This window comes from Sorex fumeus, unplaced genomic scaffold, assembly GCF_029834395.1.
Source record: "Sorex fumeus unplaced genomic scaffold, SorFum_2.1 ptg000006l, whole genome shotgun sequence".
NCBI lineage: Eukaryota > Metazoa > Chordata > Mammalia > Eulipotyphla > Soricidae > Sorex > Sorex fumeus.
Genome location: NW_026606063.1, coordinates 40,904,508 through 40,924,803, shown reverse-complemented (window position 1 = coordinate 40,924,803; position 20,296 = coordinate 40,904,508). Strand labels below are relative to the sequence as shown.

Sequence of the window (20,296 nt, the reverse complement as noted above, 5' to 3'; positions counted from 1 at the left end):
GACCCTCAAGCATTTGATATTGGCCAAATATCAAATCACTGGCAGACTTGCCAACCAGACAAGCATCTGTGGGAGGCCACTGCCCCCTCCCTGCCTTCTCCCCCCTCCCTACGAAAAGGAAGTGCAGTTACTAAGGAAAAGATCATCCCTACCAAGAAATGAAATTGTTTTCAGAAATCATCACTCTTTCCTGGGAAGTTTATTTCTTAAAAACATATTTATTTTTACAACTCAACTGTAACCTCGAGAGCACCCTATAGCATTTAGTAAATTTAGCTTGCTTTATATGCAATGAGGTTTTTATAAACGGTCTTATCAAATATAACAGAGCTCTAACAAACATACAAAAGGAAGACAAGCAAACACAGGGACAAAACAGGAAAAGAATAAAATCAGACTGCGAATCTCATCTTCAACAGATACATCAACAATGAAAATGAGATCTGGTTCATGATGAATTAAATCTGCAGAATGCCAATTTTTTTGTGGTGTTAGAACAGCAATTCAATGCAAACCATGGTTTCTGAAAAAAGATTTTTTAAAAATCTAATGTAACAATATGGCTAGGTCAAAAAAAGATCTCTCACACACAATAATCATTGCAAGGAGATCCCACAGGTTATAGAAAACATAAAACAACTTTAATATCTGAAGTCAGGGCAAAGAATACTAGATTAATGACCCATTAAGTGTGAATAATTTGAGGTTCATTACAGTACCAGATGTACTTAAAAATAAGATCTGAATGCATATTGCAAAAAATGAAATTGTTTAAAACTCTTAATTCCCTCAATTGATTACTAAGTACTATTAGACTGAAAAATCTTTAAATGATGTTTTAATACTAAGAGTAAAATTTAAACCAAAGTTAGCAATGTTCCTGAAATGTGACTGTTCAGTAGTAGCCTTTTCATCATGCATAATACCACTTCTAAAAAAGTAGTCAGCGTACATTTGTGTAATAAGAAAATATACTGGCTAATAAAAAGTGTCATTACTTGAAATAGTCAAAATGAAAGATAAACTGTATTTTTGCTGAAATTATTTATGCGCAAATAATTTACCCTGCAGTCCACAGGTATACAGGACATATTTTTTGAATAAGACAAAAATGAGGGAAGTAAAATAGAATCAAGTCAGAAGAAACTAAAAATAGCTTCCTGCTATTTTATTTTTTTGAGTATTTAATTCAAGCTGCTTTGGGTTGCATGCCCTGATCTATAGAACAGGAAATTAACATTTCCAAGTATTTAAAAATTTTCTCATCTTCCATAAAGCAACTTTTATCAACACTTGAAAATACACAGTGACTTAATGAAACATCAGTACAACTGCATAGAATTGAGCTCCAGAGAATTAAACATGTATGAGCTGTCTTTCCTGGGCTCTGGTTTACAAGAGTATTGGCTTAGAGACCAGCTTAGAGTTCACTGCTCCTACCTGGAAGACAAAGGCCAGGAAATTCTAAGATTTCCAGGCCTTTTGTAGTTGCTAAATAAAATTCTAGGAGCTCTCTGAGGTCTTAAAAAATAACCAGCCATCCAAATATATATATACTGGGGACCCTTCCCCTTTGTAAGTCAAGGAAGAATTAAGTTTGTGACCTCACTGGAGAAAAAAAAAAAACACAACAAAACAAAAATCTCCCACAATTCTTCTAAGAGACTCTGAAATGTACTAGAAATTTCAAAACTAGAACAATGCCATCAAAGATTAAACCTCTTAATGCTCGGAGGACCCCAAAATAATAAAATTGGGAACTCCAGGAAAACAGGTACCAAAAAGAATCAAATAATGATTGCACTGAGGATTCTCCTCTTTGAAGGCTGTTTACGGAGGTAGGATTTTAAGGTTTTTTTTTTTTGTTTGTTTGTTTATATTTTGGCCTCTGAACATTTAAAAAATGCTTTGCCCGGCTGGTCCTTCAGGCTAACTTTGGAGTTCACAACAAACCCCAAGCCTGATATCTGAATATTCTATAGTTTCACAGCTATCATTTGTACATATTACAATTAAGATGATTTACTCTTTTCTGAGTAAATATAACTAGAAAATGGCAACTTAATATATTCCGTTACATATAACTTTGTGTCTCAAAATTCTTGGAAAAACAAGAGCAGATGACTTTGTATTCGAAGACTATCAAAGTATGTGTTTGATATTCACATGCAAACAAAACCTTATAAATCTCCTGTCAACTCTGCATGATGCCTTTAAGAAGAAAATGGCAGTATGTTAACTGTGCAAAATCATAAACTGCTAAAACATTTTACATAATGAAACAAGACATGTAAATGTATAAGTTGACACATGAAATTGACATGGGTTCATAAAAACTTATCACATTTCAGAGATTTTCTTTAGTCACAAGTTTTTGTTCTTATGTTTCCTGGTACACAGCAAAGTTTATCACAGAAGATAAAAATCCATTAAAACAAATCCAACAGGGAATTCTTGAGGCACCTTCTCATATAAAACACAAGATGAATACAACTATCAATCCATCTGAGTAAGTTTTCAATCTAAGTGAACATCATTTTTGCCCATTTTTAAGCATATTTTACAGAACTCTAATAAGGCAAGACAAATTCATGGAAAAATGAAGATACAAAAATGATGTAAACTAATAATTTATGTTTAAAAATTCCAAAAGGAAAACAGTGGAAATGGGACCGTTTGAACAATGCCTTAAGAAAAAAAACAAAACACAAAACCTAAAACAGAATTGTGCACAAGCTGAAGATTACAAAGAACTTCTAGACTCTGCACAGTTTTGGTTTTTCTTTTCTTTTTCTCTCTCCTTTTTTTTTTTACATATTTATATTACATATTTTAAATCATCAGGAATGCAAACTAGAACTGCACGCTACTTTAGTGGAAAAAAGTTCAACATTGTGCAATTTTCTGCCTCTTAATTTAAAAAAGTGGCAGCAATCCCTGCATTTGTATTTCAAACAAGGATCTGAGAAACTTTATCAAAAAAGGTAATGAAGGCAAAAATTGGCAGACATCCAGCATCTTGTTTCTTTGAAAAACAATGTGGATGATAAGTAATTTCATGATTAAAAAATGAAATCTTTTAAATAAATACATTGTATCTGACATTTGCACTGACTGATTTGATGAATCTTTAAGTAAACAACGGCTTTACACTCTGTAGCCTCAAGCCACTGGCTCTAAGATTCTGTAGTCCTTGTTCACTGGGTTTCATATCCTGCCACTCGATACCCTGCAGGCTGATTAGGCAACATGCTGCCATTCTGTCCTGGAGGAGGCTGTACTCCGTAATTTGGTCCCATCCATGGTGCGGAAGATTGTGTCTGACTGAGATGATTAAAGAAGCAAAGGGAGGGGAAACACATTGATTACAATGAAATGTAATGCCAAGTAGTTAACGTAATACACAATAAATGTATTTTTTCCTAAATTAAAATAAAATGTTTAGTCCGAGGGAAGAAAAAAAAAACACAGGAATTTTCTCTTAAAGAACTAGCTATCTCATTAATTTTTAGCCTATTTTTTTAGTTTTATGACTTCTAAGAGCATATCCTTCACATGTACTATGTATCACCCTACCCTTTTTTTGTTGTTGTTCTTGGGCCACACCTGGCAATGCTTAGGGATAAATCCTGGCTCTGCATTCAGGGATCACTCTGGGAAACCATAAGGAATAACATGGATTGAACTTGGGCCAGCTGTGTGTAAAGTAAGTGTCCTTCCCACTGTACTGTATCTCAAGCTCCCAACTACTTTTTCTTTTTTTTTTTTTTTTGGTTTTGGGCTGTACCCACCAATGCTCAGAGGTTACTACTCTCTGCTTAAGAATTACTCCTGGCAGAACTGGGGCTGGAGCGACAGCACAGCGGGTAGGGTGCTTGCCTTGCACGTAGCCAACATGGCCCATACAGGTTCGATTCCCAGCATCCCATATGGTACCCCGAGCACCGCCAGGAGTGGTTCCTGAGTGCAGGAGCCAGGAGTAACCCCGAGCATCGCTGGGTGTGATCCAAAAAGGAAAAAAAAAAAAAGAATTACTCCTGGCAGTGCTCAGGGGACCATATGCAAGTGCCTAAGTGCCCTACCCACTGCACTATCGCTCAGCCCCCACCCCAGCCCCAATTTCTATCCTCTTTGAACTCAGAAAAAAAACCAAAACTCTTGTCTTAGAAAACTGCCCCATATGAATGATATACATATATACATACATATATATATATATATATTGCTTTATTGGGTCACACCGGGCAATGCACAGGGGTTACTCCTGGCTCTGCACTCAGGAATTACTCCTGGTGGTGCTCAGGGGACCGACCATATGGGATGCTGAGATTCGAACCCGGGTTGGCCGAGTGCAAGGCAGACGCCCTACCCGCTGTGCTATTGCTCCAGCCCTAATGAGATATATATTGAATAAGTCACTGCAAGATACTCAATTATTTGGCAAATGGGTTAGCATTTATATTACTCAAAGAAATTAAAATAATTATCAGCATTTTTAACTTCCTAACTTTTGTGGAAGGGGAAGAATACTTGGTGATACTCAGGGAACTAAACTGGGAACTGCTGCAAGCAAGGCAGGCACCTTAATCCATGTACTATGTCTAACTTTATAATTTGTCTAATTCAGGTTATATGCGAAACTTTCCACATAATCACAAAAGAATAAAACCCTCTTGAACAAGAAAAAAAAGTAAAACAACTAGCATTAAAATAAATCTAAGAATGGCTATAACCATGAATCATGTTTTAAAAATTTAACTATTAAGCTCTCTCTTTTTTTCTTTTTGGGGGAGGTTTAGGGGTTTGGGTCACACCGGTTGTGCTCAGGGCTTAACTCCTAGTTCTGCACTTGGGAGATCATTCCTGGCCGAGCTCAGGGGACTATACAGGGTGTCAGGGATTAAATCTGGGTTGGCTGGATGCAAGGCAAGTGCCCTACCCACCATATTACCACCACAGCCCCAACTTTTCTCTCATTCATTAACTATTTCTACGAACAAGTCTTAAGGCACTTGCCTTGCACAACATTGACCCCAATTTGACCCCGGCACCCCATATATTCAAGCACTACCAGGAGTGATTCCAGAAACATGGAGCCAGGAAGAAATAAACCAGGTATGGCTCAAAAAAACTAATTACAAACCAATACTTTCTAAATATTGATTTCTCATCAAAAATCTTTTTGCCAAGCTTGAGGCAAATTTTTAATTTTATTTTTATTTTTAATTTTTTTGCTTTTTGGGTCATACCTGGCAATGCACAGGGGTTACTCCTGGCTCTGCACTCAGGAGTTACTCCTGGCGGTGCTCAGGGGACCATATGGGATACTGGGAATCGAACCTGGGTCGGCCGCATGCAAGGCAAACGCCCTACCCGCTGTGCTATCTCCCCAGCCCATGAGGCAAATTTTTAGAAAATCTCTTCTGAGAGATTTTTGGTGCTGGCTTGAGTCTGATTCCTGACAAAATACCTACACGTAATGAGTACATGCATGGCTCACCCCCATCACATTCAGTCAGCCTTCCCTCTTCTAAATCTTGATACTTTTAAAAGGAAAAGAGAAAATATACGTACTTAAAGCCTTGCTGGTTCCAGGCCTGTCCGTACATTCCATAAGCAGGTACCTGCCATCCATTAGGCATATACTGGCCAATCTGTTGTGCATTTCCATACCACTGGCCCCATTGGCCATATGCTTGTGGATATCCAATTTGATTTTGCTATTAAGTAAAATTTTAGCATGTAATTTAGTATTATGTATTCTCTGTGTGTATATATAAAATCCCATATACAATATAAAGCCAAGCCACATAGGGTCATAATTATAGTATGAATGAATACTCAAGAGATTAGAAAGTGACTGCTAAAAAAAAAAGTGTGGTTATGTTCCGTAACTCTATGGGATGTTCATTCTTAATAGTACACTCTTCATAAGGCAGTGTAGGAATGCCCTGTAATAAATACTAAAATCAATGTACTGTTTAAGTATTTTATAAGAAACTATCAGTATGATTATTTCCTTCAGACACAAAATATAAAAGGGATTACTTATACCTACATTTAGTTTACTCAAGAATCTTCTTTTAGGATTTTCTTACTCTCATTTACAATTTCCTCATAGAAATCTTTAAGGAATCAAGTTTAAACCATTAGAACTGCTTTGGAAAACAAAAACAGCAAACTCTGGAAGAAAACGTTAAGGCCTTATATATTTAGAGTCTATATTTTAATTGAACTAAGCATGCTTGTGAGTTCTCCAAATAGTATGTGAATAAATCTACCGAATATTTAAGAAAATTTAATACCCTGTTAGGTTTGTCGGAGCATTTTAATATCCACTGTGGGAGCATGAGTCAACTGAAGCAGTCACAGTCATCATGTCACCACTGCAATCCATGAACCACCACTCTGGAACTATAATACATGTAGGAAAAGCCCTTATACACTATACTTTTAGCTAGGAACTTATTAACAAGGATTATCAACAATTTCATTTTAAAATAACTTTACTATGACCCCAGCAATTATTCTACAAAATTAAGAACATTCTTACCTGTTGTACAGGGTTGATCATATCAAGAGTTTCTTTGCCCCAATAGCACTTCACAACATGACCTTCAATGGTAGTCCCATTAACTGAAACAATTGCATGTGCTGCGCTTTCATGGGAATTAAACCTGTTGAAATGATATTAAGAATCATCAATATAAACTCTTCAAACTGAGGAGATAAAGCAGGCAGAACATGTAAAATAAAATGGCATACTTTTTTTGCTGTCCCCCCCAAAGACTATGTAGTTAGAAACTTCTGTTGTTTGAGGGTCACACCCGGCGGGACTCGGGAATTACTCCTGGCTCTATGCTCAGGTATCATTCCTGGTGGGCTCAGGGGACCATATAAGGTATGGGAAATTGAACCACAGTCGGCTGCATGCAAGGAAAGCACCCTACCCGCTATACTATAGCTGCGGCCCTGAGAGAAACTTTTTAAAAACAGAATGCTTTATTAGCTTTCATTTGTGAGAGTGCTATTAGACAATGGTAAACATGTTATGTGCCAAATGATTTCTACTTCTGGCTGCCAAAGTCAGTACTAGGTTTTATGGGCCACACCTATCAGTGCCTGAGGACTGCTCTCTCCTTTGTGCTAGAAGTCACTCCCAGAAGTGTCTGAGGATCAGCTGTGCCAGGTGTCAGGGCCTCCAGTATGCAATGCACGCGCTCAGGCTGCTATCTTTCTAGCCCCAACTGAGGTAAATTGTAAAAAAAATCGCTAGGTTAACCCACATTCAAAAGTGACTTGAGAGGGAGAAAATTTGTTTAAAAAATTTAAAAAAAACCAACAAAACACTCACCTAGAGATATGATGCTGTACTGTGAACACATATGTATGCCAATGGCAAATCAATTAAAACAAAACATTAAAAAGAAAGAACACCCTACCGAACAAATGAATATCCTTTATCTGGGAAGACTCGAATTTCCATTATTTGTCCAAATGGTGAAAAAGTCTGCCGCATTAGTTGTTCTGTTGGATAAAAACAAAAACAAAAAAATCAAACCAAAAAAATTCTCATACTCAGTTATACAAGTCCCTACAAATATAAATTAAAGCTTTCCAACTTAAATATTAGTTTCAAGATGTCACACAGGTCAAGTTTCCATACCTGTTAGCCCAGAAGTAACACCTCCACAGTACACCGTGCAATTGCTTGGACTAGACTGATTAACCACCTCATCATAGGATAACTGTTTGGTGTTTGCTGGGGAGGTAAAGTTTTATACATTTAATTCATTCAATAAAATATTCTCAAAGAAAAAAAGCAGCATTAACTATATTACATAATAGTAATGGTTACCTTAACCAATATGCTTATAGAATACATATTACATCTGATTGAGGGTTAAACTTCCCCCAAGAATATCTAAAAAATTATTCAGAATTTTCCATGTAATAGGAGACTTGACATTTAGAGGAAATATTTATAATCACAAAAATGAAAACTAAGTACATTTTTGAACAGTAGTCTTGATTTGCTTCTCATCTATTTCTGCAACAAGTCTCCGGGAACAGCTCTAACACTTAAAAGCTAGAGTATTTTTCTCCAAAATTCCACATTTCCTTTTCTTCGCCATTACACCTACACTCATATGTACTCTTTGGAGCTGGAGGCTTTCGGGTTGCCCAATTAGTTCTGATTTGTCTTCCACCAAGCCACTGGCCACCCATCTGTTGAATGGCGTTTTCAGCATCCTGTTCCGCACAAAACAACAAAAGAAGATACTATTAATTAATGTTAAATAATTGTTGGCAACAGAAAACTTTTTCAAAGAAGTTTTTAATTAACAACACTTTATAAACATATGACAGCTTTTTTGGTTTTTGTTTTGTTTTGGGGACACACCTGTGGTGCTCAGGGGTCGTTAGTCCTGGGTCTGCACTCAATGATCACTTCTGGATATGGTATGCTGTTTTGAAGGCAAGTAGAAGGCCTTACCCACTGTACAATCTGAATCCTGTATCACGGCTTCTCTTTAAAAAAAATTTTTTTTTGGGGGGGTCACACCCGGTAATGCTCAGGGTTACCCTGGCTCTACACTCAAGAATTACTGCTGGCGATGCTCAGGGACCATACTGGATGCCGGGTATCACACCTGAGTCCAAGGTAAATGCCCTACCCTCTGTACTATTGCTTTGGCCCCAGGTGACAGCTTTTCTAAAATGCAATGATGTTTTCAAATTCTTTCTTTAATATAAGACAATGGTAATGTTATTCACTTGAAAATGTATGGAGTCCAAGAATCCTTTTGAGTTAACTAGTATAAAATTCATAGAACTTAACAATTACTATGAATAAAAATTTTAATATAACCAACAAGCTTGTCAAATTCAAGTATGTGATTTCTTATTCATCCAGTAAGTAAATACTGAATCACTAAAGCTGCAAGCTTGGTGTTAGGGATACACACTGGTGCATGAGGCAGACATGGTCTTCACTAGCAAGGCACTAAACTGTGGGAAATGCTACAGAAACAAAAGGTAATGATAGGAAACACAAACATGGGTGTGTACTTTGAATAAAATGATTAGGGAAGGGGGCAGGAGTAACAGTACAGTGGGTAGGGCGCTTGCCTTACATGCGGCCAACATGGCTTCTATCCCTGGCATCCCATATGGTCCCGAGACCTGCCAAGAGTGACTCCCGAGCACAGAGCTAGGAGTGAGCCCTGAGCACTGCCAAGTGTGTCCCCCACTTGAAAAAAACAAAAAGGATAATTAGGAGAGGTCTCCACTGTGGAGATGAATAAAGCCAGTCACGTGAAAACACTAGGGAAGAAAGCAATGGTAGGAAGAAAAACACTGTAATGCATGTTAAAGTAAGAGTTTGAGACGCTCATGAGAGAAAAAAATGTGAAAGACAAATGATTTCAGTGGAATTGGAGAAAAAAAGAATAATCCCTTAATCCTTGAAGTGAAACAAACCGATAGGAGCCAGAGATAGTATAACAGGCAGGGCACCCTGGTTTGCTCCCAGGCACCGCATATGGTTCCCCCAAACAATGCCACTGATCCCTGAGTAGCACTGTAGCACTGTCCTCACACTGTTCATCGATTTGGTCGAGTGGGCACCAGTAACGTCTCCATTTTGAGACTTCTTGTTACTGTTTTTGGCATATCGAACACGCCATAGTAGCTTGCCAGGCTTTGCCGTACGGATGGGATACTCTTGGTAGCATGCCAGGCTCTCCGAGAGGGACGGAGAAATTGAACTGGGGTCGGCCACATGCAAGGCAAATGTCCTACTCGCTGTGCTATCAACTCCAGTCCTGAGGACAAAAAGAAAAAGGCAAGTTCAAGTTTAAAAGACTTTTTTTTCCCCGCTTTTGGGCTATCCCAGCAGTGCTCCTGGCTCTGCACTCAGGCACTTAAAAGCTGGAGAAACATGATGGCCGCTTGATACCTGTACTTCAAACCATTAACACCCAAAAGGACAGAGAAATAAGAAAGAATATGCCTGCCACAGAGGTAGGGAGTGAGATGGGGTGGGGGTGGGAGGGATACTGGGAACACTGGTGGTGGAGAATGGGTACTGGTCGAGGGATGGGTACTTGAACACTGTCTGACTGGAACGCAATGAAAGTTTGTAAGTCTCCAACTGCATCTCACGGTGATTCATTAAAAAAAAAAAATCTGGAGAGATGATACAGCAGGCTGGGCACCTGGCCTTGCATACAGTCAACACAGGTTTGATCCATGGCATTCCCATATGGTCCTCTGAGCATCCCAGCCAGGAGTAATTCCTGATTTTTGTTTGTTTTTGGGTTACTCAGTGATACTCAGAGTTTACTACTGGCTCTGTACTCAGGAGTTAACCCTGGAAGTGCTGGGGGACCATATGGGATGCCTGATTGAAGGCAGGTTGGCTGCATGCAAGGCAAGTGCCAGTCCACTGTACTATCACTCTGGCCCCAGCATCACCAAGTGGGACCCCACAAGAATAATAAAGCACTATTTTTGAGACATAAAAAGGAAATGCATAGTTAAAAAGAAACACTGTTTTAACATACCAAATGGCTTGAACTCTATGGGATGTTTACTGTTATGGGTTAAACTGTGAACTTTAACTCTTAATTTTGTTTTGGGGCCATATCAGGCAGTGCTCATGGACTCCTTTTGACTTTGCTCAGGGATCACTCATGGTATGCTTGGGGATTCATGTGGTTCTGGAGATCAAATCCAGGTCAGCCACAGAACTCTATACTTTAAATTGATAGTCCTAACCATCCCCTACTTCGCCTGGATTGATTGTATCTAAGTAGTGCAAACAGATTAAGGTGGACCCTATTATCCATTGTTAGAGGAACACACACACACACACACACACACACACACACACACACACACAGAGTCAACTGAAGATTAGAGGCAGAGTTTTGGCATGATAGAATGTAACCCAAATTAACAAGTACTGAAAATAAGCAACAAAAAACTTGGTAAGGGTAGGGAGGAAGGCTCTGTGGATAGATTTTTCAAAGGGAACGGTCACCACAATGGCTAGTTAATTCTGCATTTTCATCTTTCAGAATGCAGAGAAAACTTGTTTTAAGTAATTTTACTTATGATTGGCACATTCTGATATAGCAGCCCTACAAAGCAAGTATAACTAACTACACATACAAAAAGAGAAAACCCATTTTATGGTCATGCAAACAATTCTTTTGAGAAGTTCAATTTCAAATGAAAACAAATGAAGAACTAGACAGAGGGCGCCTGGAGCCAAGGGTCCAATTTAAGATATGCTAGAGGCCCAGGATAAGGCTCAATGATAGAGTGCCCACCTTGTAAATGTGACGTTTTGAGTTTAATGCCCCGTACCAAAAACCAAGTGTGAGGGCCCTGGCAGACTGCTGCAGCAGCCAAAGGAAAGGGGAAAAAAAGATACTAGAAACATATTTTTAGGTTGAAGGGCGCAATCCAGTAGAGAAAGACGACAAAATGATACAAAAATCAGACAAGTATAACACATATAATTCTACTGCATTTTCTATTGTGAAATAGGCAAATCTATAAAAAGATCAGTGGGTGCTTAGGATTAGGGGAGAGGGTGTACAACAAAAAGAACAGGGACTGCTCATCGGGGAAAGGGAAAGAATTTTATATAGATCTGGTGGTTGAAAGCTGAAGGAATTTCTGTATGATAATCCCTATTATTTCAGTTTATCATAAAGTTGTCAGGTCAGGCTAAGATGCGAGAAAAATGAGGACTATCTGAGGACACAGGAGAGGACATGAGATTAACTAAGAGTAAGAAATCCAACTTACAAGAAAAGCACACCTGCAAAAGCAATACTATATTATACTTATTGCATGTTTGCAACCACTGAATTAGAAGCAAAGACAGTTTTCTCTAGCAACATCCAATGTCAGAAAAAACTGTCTAATCAGTCGAGGGAGTTTGCTCAGCTAACAATATGGGAAGAAAGACCAGGGACATGGAATAATAAAAATTAAAGCCAAAATTAGAGGTGTTAACAGAGGACATGCCAAAGATTTTATTTAGCTGTTACACTAAATTATTAGCATTTTCCTTTTTTTTGGCCGACTCTTACCTCTTGTTTGAATATCTGCACTATCTTCTTTAAAAGCAAAATCCAACACCCTATAACATGCACAGAAATTGATGTTCCCACGTCTGGAGTGATAAGACAGTACAGCAGGTAGGGTGCTTTTCTTGGGCGCGAATGACCCTGTTCAATCTCCAGCACCTCATATGGTACGCCAAGCACTGCCAGGAGTAATTCCTGAGTGCAGAGCCAGGGATAACCCTTGAGCACCTATGGGTATGGCTCAAAACCAAAATAAAAGAAGTTCCAGGTGCCAAAGAGAGAGAGAACCTATAATAAGGTGCATACCTTGCACATAGCTGACCCCTGTTCAATGCCTGGCACTACGTATGGTCCCCTGAGCAATGCCAGGAGTGATCCCTGAGCAGAGAACCAGAAGCAAGCCCTGAGAACCACCGGGTATGGCCCAAACATACACACACGTTTGGGGTCAGGGAGATGGTTCAAAGTTCACAAGCTTTGCATGCAGGTTCCGCTTCTGGGACTGCCTAATACCCCGGCACCACACGGAGGAATCCCGAAGCAGAGCTTAGGTGCCCCACAGCACCACTGCATGTGGCCCCAAAATGAAACAAAATATTGGTGTTTAATAAATGATTGTTAAATTTTATTAATTATTTTTTGGGAGAAGGTGGGTTTGTTACCCCTGCAGTGCTCAGGGTGTGGAGAATCAAACATGTAACTCCTTCATGAAAACCATGCACGTTAACCTCTGAGTTATCTCCCTGGCCCCTCAACAGCTACTTTTAAATCATGATAGGACCATGAAATAGGGAGTTAAGGAGTAGATGAGACTTTCCATATCCACTTTGTTATCACGCAGCGCCAAGAGTAAACTCAGGCTTCCCACATAAAGGCACGCACTCCATCCAGCCCTTTAAGCTATGTGCCAGGTCCAACTGTTACTTTTATTTTGGGGTTTTGGGCAACCACTCTAGAGTTCAGGGACTGTTCCTGGCTGTGTGCTCAACAGTGACCCCTGGTGACGCTTGGGGGAATCATAAGTAGTACAAATATCAAACCAAGGTTGAGTGCATCTAAGGATGCATGCCTTACCTTCTGTGCTATCTCTCTGGTCCCATTAGTATTTTTTAAGTAGAAGTCATTCTCAGCAGTGTTCAAGGTCACCAGGTTACCCTCGGCAGTGCTGGGGAGCCATGTGGTATTAGGGATCAAACCCAGGATTTTGGACATTCCAGGCTACCATTGAGTTTTATCTCTGGCCTCTTCACTGATAGTTTTTCTTTTTCTTTTGCTTTTGGGTCAGACCCGGCGATGCACAGGGGTTACTCCTGGCTCTGCACTCAGGAATTACTCCTAGTGGTGCTCGGGGGACCATATGAGATGCTGAGGATCGAACCTGGGCCAGCTGTATGCAAGGCTTACGCCCTATCCACTGTACTATAGCTCCAGCCCCCTTTTCGCTGATAATTTAAATATTTCTGCATTTTGAAAACATTCTATGAGTCCTCTGTGTGTACCAGATACTAAACAAATGTTGGGTAAATAACGATCAGGAGAAAGAGAGTATCCTTGAGTGCAGAGGGGTAGCAAGATGTTTTGGTCTACTGGCTCCCCCTTTCAAAACAAACAAAAACCCACAACTACCCAGCACTTCCCCAGAAATCTACCATGGTTAAGTGTGTACACAGAGAGTACAACCCCCACTCCCATCCCTTTGCACCAGAAGCTGCTACAGTCTGTCCCGTTCTCCCCCTCCCCAGGCCCCAGTCCCCTATTCCAGTGGGGTTTCCCAGAGGGCAGTATTCCAACTATGGAAATCAGTGCTCTAGTGATTTAACCAAAAATGAAATAAATAACATGATAGAAAAGTTAGAGAATCAGAGAGATATGCAGCAGATGAGGTGCTGGCCTTCATGTGGCTAACCCAGATCCGATCCCTGGCATACCCTATGGCCCTGTGAGCACTGTCAGGAGTGATCCCTGAGAGTAGAGTCGGGAGTAAGCCCTGAGCACAGCAAAGTGTGACCCAAAAACCAAATACACAAAAGATTCATAGTAGAACAAAAAGAGTGTTTTTATCCTGTAAAGTGCTACGCATGCACTTTTTTTTTTTTATTGAGCTCACCCATTTGTTGAAAAAGGAGACAAAGCCATATCCCTTAGACTTTCCTGTTGCCATGTCTTTTACCACACGGGCATCTCTGAAATCAGAAACAATCAGAAGTTTAGGTTTGCAAACTGTCCTGTAGCTATCAAGGGAGAATTTCACATACAATTTTCATTTTATATTTCACTGTTATTAAGATGAACCTTTAATGTAAATTTACCTTTAAGTCTATGAAATTTACTATTAGCAAATGAGGCTTATTTTTCAAACATGCAAATCAGTAACTTCATTATATATATATGCATAACTGCACAAAAATTGCCTCCTGTTTAGAAAGATTTTTAAACTTTCAAATATTAAGCATGGTGAAAGCAGCTACTCATATGAATTTAACCACTTTAGACCAATAATTTTCTTTAACCATGCAATTTATACTTTGCAATTTGGGACCACACAATATTACCTAATAATTAAAAATTAAAACAGAAAACTAAAGAAAAAGTTACATATTCCCTAAATTAATTAAATTATTTCACTTTCTGAGATCAATTTATACTTGGACTCTTGATAAATTTTGAGAACTTGACATTTTCAGGAAAGCTAAATCAACGATGAAAAATACTAGACACACACTTTAGTTTTAAACTATACAAGGAAAGATTTAATACTAAAATTTAAAATAGCAACCATGTAAGATTGATTGGAAACTAAAAGATATAAAAGTAAAATTTTAAAAAGTCAGAAAGTAAAAAAGCACGCCAACATTTATCCACTGTGAACCGTAGCTTGTAGTTAGCCAGGGCAATTCTGTCCATTCTTCAGAGACACTCTGCAAAATAACCAGAGCCCTATTATTTGAGATTGAGTAAAAAACCCAGCCATGATAGCTAAAACTCCATACCTCAAAAAATTGGACTCAAATTGTGCTTCACAGGCAATCGGCTTTTTAGTTAGCAAGGCATGTCACAATTCTTGTTCTCTCAGGACACACGATCGAAACAGTCAACCATGCAATATAAGTTTGTATTGAAGTATACATAAGCATATTTTGATCAGTTTAGAAGTGGTTTTTTCCCTAGGGGTTGGGGTCTGGGGCTACACCTTGTGATGCTTGGGGATCACTCCCAGCAATTGGACCATGTGGTGCTGAGGGTCAAAAAGGGGTTACCAGCCACAGGCAAAGCAACCTCTGTACTATCTTTCCTGCCCCGAAAGTGATTCTTAAGTGCACAAGGTCAAAATGACCAAGGTGAAAACGAAAAACTAAGAAGTCAATTAAAGTATCATTTTTAATTAAAATCTCTCAACTAAACTATATGATACACATGCATTTAATTTAGTAGCTGATACACTTCTGTATCAGTTTTATCAGACTACTCTAAGCCTGAGAAACAAGAGTTTAACGTGCTATGGTTTGGGGTCACATCTCACAGTGCCCAAGACTTGGTGCTTGAGAGCTGCTCTTGCAGTTCGTGGGGAACTGTGCAGCGTCAAGGACTAAGCTGAGGTTTCCTTCATGCAAAGCATACACTCCGGCCTGTAGACCTATCTTCATGGCTCCTAAGCACTTTCCTGCACTACATTTATTTAATTTTTTTAATTTAACTTTTGGTTTGGGGGGTCACGCTTGGCAATGCTCAGAAGTCACCCCCAGCAGCGTTCCCAGAATTGTGAGGTGACAAAGACGGAAACCTGGGCCTACCCCATGTTACTGCATGCATTCCAGCCTACTGAGCTTTCCCTGGCCCCTCAACTACATGTAAAAGTCGGCTGCTTGAACCAGAGAGTGAGCACAGAGGCCTGAGTGTATGTGTTGCATGGTTTGGGAAGTCTGGTTTTAATTCCCTGCACTGAGCACCACTGGGAGCAACTCTCGAGTACAGAACTAGGCCGAGTCCCCAAACACCTCCAGTGTAGCTCTAACTTCAAAATTAACAATAACAAAATGTAAAATGGCTCAAAAGGTTGAACACATGCTTTGCGTGTAAAGGGTTGAATCCCTGGAGCCACTGAGAGCAGCCCAATTTTTTTTTCTTTTTTTTTAAAAAAAGGAAGTTTGTCTCCTACTTTTGTCCTTCCTTTATCATTATGCATTTTCATTTTCTTTTTTTAAAGTAGGCTTTATATCCAAAGGTAAAGCCCTCAAAAAATTAATACACAAAGACCTTTTAGTATTTTCTTTTCACAACCTCTAACTTCGAAAAAGTTGTGAAGAGAAAATAACTTATGCATTTTCATTTTCTTATCAAAGGAGCTAGAACTCTTTATATGAAAAGCTCCCAAAATTCATCACCAATAATTGGCATTTACTTTCTGGGGTTCCCACACTCTTCTCTCCATTGCTGGTCTATTGGAACCAAACCAAAGCTAGTGCTTCCTTTTCACTCTTCTAGAAGGAACAACAATAAAGCAACCAGAAACCTTTAAAAAAATTATTTCTAAATTACACAATTAGGACCATGATAGTACTATAATCCTCTTACTGTTCTCATACTCTAAAATGGCATGCTTTTCACAATACTAAAAATTCTTATTCATTATATTGATGAATACAACCTTGTGAGCTACTTATAAAAAGTCTAAAATGGATAATAACAAATGCAAGCAGGTCGTACTTCATGAAATAGTAAAAGATATTACTATTGCTAACAGTAATAACAAAAGGGCCCATAGCTGGGAAATAACACTTAATAATTGTGAGTATAAATTGTTAAGGTTTTCTTTTTGGGGGGGGTTAAACTATGCTGAAACAAAAGTCATGGTATCATAGAATTGCCCACGGGCCTAAATCCCTTGTCACAGCACAAGTTTACTAAATAGTATCATCATGCTAGCAAAACACTTATATGAGAAACAATACGCACACAGCAAACTGTTTCTTAAAGGCTACTGGAATATTTTTAAATGCACTAAATAAAAATGAGGAAATAAGCTTTTATTGTTAACTGCTTGGATAGTCTCTAGACCATATAACATTCAAGAGTTTAAAAAGTATTTAAAATTTATCTTTTGTTACTTACGATATTCTTCCAAATGGTGCAAAAGCAGCTTTTATATCTTCAGTTGTAATTTCTGGACTGAGATCACCAACAAAGACATGGAAATGATCTTATAAGGGGAAGGAAGGGGAAGTGAAAAGAAAAATAAAATTTTAGAATTTAAAAAATACTAAAATTGATTCAACTAAAATATTCTTATAGAAACTTATGGAATAATGTATAATACTATACTACATCTATACAAATCCTATCAATTTTAAACGTTATGAATCAAGATGGTAATACAGGATTCTCCTAAATGACTGTGATATATCTAACTGGAAAGTGATAGTTACATTTCTATTTATAGTCAATTATTATAGCCATCTAAGAAAATATGAGTTTTGCAAAAAAATTAATGACTGAATTACCATTTAATAATATTTAATTTATTCAACTTTCCACTATATTAAGTTTTACAAATATAAAATAAAATAGCGGTATTGTGAATTACGTAGGCTAGATCGCCTCAGTTAAACAATTTACTGAAGCTAGCTATATACTTGGTTTAACCATATTTTGTGAAGAACAATCAAAGAAATACCTTGCATTGCAACAGTTTGATGTTAAAGTATTTGACAGTTTTCTCAAAAGCCAACAGTTTTGGTTGCCCAGACATTACACCACTCAGTTTATGTGAATCCATGTGCAAGTGAACTAAGACTGAAGGCAACAGAATGAAAACAGTAATCCCTTCACTTTAAATTAAAGCCATTAAAAATGCACTGGAGAGAAATAACGATCCCATACGTGAAGTTTTTTTCTTTTTAAAGATAATGCTCAAAAAAAAAAAAAACTTAAAAATTACACAATAGCTGTTTCAACATTTTTAAATGGTCACATATATCAATTCTGACAAAGTTGTATTTGTAAAGAAAAGTTACCCCTACTTGGCAGGCCTTAAGCAAGATACTGGGTTGTCATTTGGGAAACAGTTTCAGGAGCAAACTCAAGAATCAGAAGATCTGGGTATGAAGCAACCTCAAGGAAGCAGGGTATCTTGCCCTTTAGTTGGTGAAAGGATTTCTAAGGCATCAGCTGCTACCAAGGGGGGTGAAATAGCACCAAAGTAGTGGAAAAACCACACTTGGCCAACACTGGGAAGAAGGGGGAAAAATATTGCCAGAGAGAAAAATAGAAACACGACCTTCTCCCTCCCCTCTCCCCCCAATAGCAAACAAAAAAATTTCAGGTGGTTAGTGAATACCCTTTTCAAGAGATTTCATTTTATGTTTAAGAAGATACAATTACCTTGTGAACGCTGTGTGCTGACAACGGTACTACCTGATGACAAAGATTAGATTTGTTCTTAAATTTATTAACACAAACACATTCAATCATATCTTAGGATAACGATCAAAACATTACTGCAAACACATATCTTTATATGCTTTATAATAAAACTATGGTGTATAATAAAAACAAATATTCAAAGGGTATAAAATATACTTACTGCTTGTATCTTTCTTTTGACTGCTGGGGGTTGTTGCCCAATTCACTTTGACTTCCTAAAAAAATTTCAACATTTAATCTCCATGAAATAAAGCTCAAAATCAGATAATTACAAGATAAAACATTCAAGGAAATCAGTTCAGTTTAAAGGTTATCATTTAGCCTACACTTATCTATAAACAATGTTGATAATTCCTATATATTTCTCTTTTAAGAATTCTATTTACTGGGGCTAGAAAGAGAGTACAGTGGGTAAAGTGCTTGTCTTGCATGTGGCCATTCTGGGTTTGATCCCTGGCATCTCCTATGGTACCCTGAGCAATGCCAGGACTGATTTCCGAGTACAGAGCCAGGAGTAAATTCTGAATATTGCTGGGTATGCCGCCCTGTCATCCCCCCTTCTCCCCGGCCAATAAAGAGTTCTATTTACCTTTTCCTTTTTAAAAATTTTGAGTTTGGGGACCAAACTCACCAATACTCAGCTTACTCCTGGCTCTGAGCTCAGGGAATCACTCTCAGTGTGGTTCAGGGGACAATATGGGATGCCAGGGGTGTAAATCAGGATGGTCATTATACACGACTAGTGTAGTACCTGTCGTATCTCTGTCTCCAATTCCTCTATTTACCCTTTTTGTCTGAAGTGTTAGCAATAAGGCAAGAGTATAGCTCATTGGTAGAATATTTGCCTCGTAAGCGAGGCTCTGTATTTTAACCCAAAGCACTGCAAACCACAAAAAAGTTTATGAATGTATTTCTTTTGTGTTTTGGGGCCTCTTAAGAAGTGCGCTGGGGTCCTGCGATTAGTCAAAGGGCCACAGGCAATTACCAATACTTTACCCAACTGTGCCTGGGGAACCATGAAATACTGGGGAGAACTCAGGGCTTCAGGCATGCAAAGCACACACGCCGGGCTTTTGAGCTTTTTCCCAGGTCATATCTCATCTTTTTGATATTAAGTAAGATGTTTGACAGTAGGTAAATATAATGCTTCTGAAAAGAAACAAAACTGGATGCAACGTAATACTTTCCCAGTGCCAAGTCACCTTCTGTAATGACGTTAGCTTACCTTACCCATTATCTTCCGCCCATTCATAGCAGCTAGAGCTGCAGCTGCATGACGATGTTCATAAAACTCCACAAAACAATATGGATCATTTCCAGCTGTCTGTTAAAGGAGAAACACAGATCAATTTTAAGTTTCACACTCCCATTATCTTAAAATTATTTAAGTATCTCAACTACCATGCTCATGGAGAATAAGAATCCATTCCGCATATTGATATTCAGATAAGCAAGTGAATTATTAAAAAATTAACTTTCTGGAACTTGGGGATGCCTATTGCTCAGTGACAGGGCTGGACTTGCATGCAAGAAGCTATGATCACATGAGTACAATCCCTGGCATTAGCCTACACATCTGGTACAATCCAGGCTGCACTGACATTTGAAAATCTCATATATATTTTATTCTCTATTTATTGCTACACCCAGTGATACTCGGTAGCTACTCATGGGAGCACTGGAGGGACGATGAGGTACTAAAGATCAAACCAGGGCTTCCAGCATGTAGAGCATGGACTCTGATGGTCTATGAGTCATCTCTCTGGCCC

At 38.5% G+C, this 20,296-nt stretch overlaps 1 protein-coding gene across 7 annotated transcripts in view; it reads right to left on the bottom strand.

Moving 5' to 3' along the window:
• Positions 1–182: 182 nt before the first annotated feature.
• TIA1 (TIA1 cytotoxic granule associated RNA binding protein) overlaps positions 183–20,296 on the bottom strand; it is a 40,561-nt gene continuing 20,447 nt past the window's right edge. For 2 of the 7 annotated variants that reach the window (XM_056127591.1, XM_056127600.1), the window contains exons 3-13: positions 19,753–19,851; positions 18,688–18,742; positions 18,486–18,518; positions 17,217–17,304; positions 14,215–14,290; positions 8,145–8,253; positions 7,667–7,762; positions 7,443–7,527; positions 6,554–6,677; positions 5,575–5,720; positions 183–3,324 (exon numbers count right to left, since the gene is read on the bottom strand). In XM_056127591.1, coding sequence (XP_055983566.1) covers positions 3,198–3,324; positions 5,575–5,720; positions 6,554–6,677; positions 7,443–7,527; positions 7,667–7,762; positions 8,145–8,253; positions 14,215–14,290; positions 17,217–17,304; positions 18,486–18,518; positions 18,688–18,742; positions 19,753–19,851 — 1,038 coding nt within the window. In that variant the 3' untranslated portion in view covers positions 183–3,197. Of the gene's footprint in view, positions 3,325–5,574; positions 5,721–5,944; positions 6,415–6,553; positions 6,678–7,442; positions 7,528–7,666; positions 7,763–8,011; positions 8,254–14,214; positions 15,026–17,216; positions 17,305–18,485; positions 18,519–18,687; positions 18,743–19,752; positions 19,852–20,296 lie in introns of those variants that run through there. The other 5 variants (XM_056127608.1, XM_056127617.1, XM_056127626.1 and 2 more) reach the window with 4 other exon arrangements.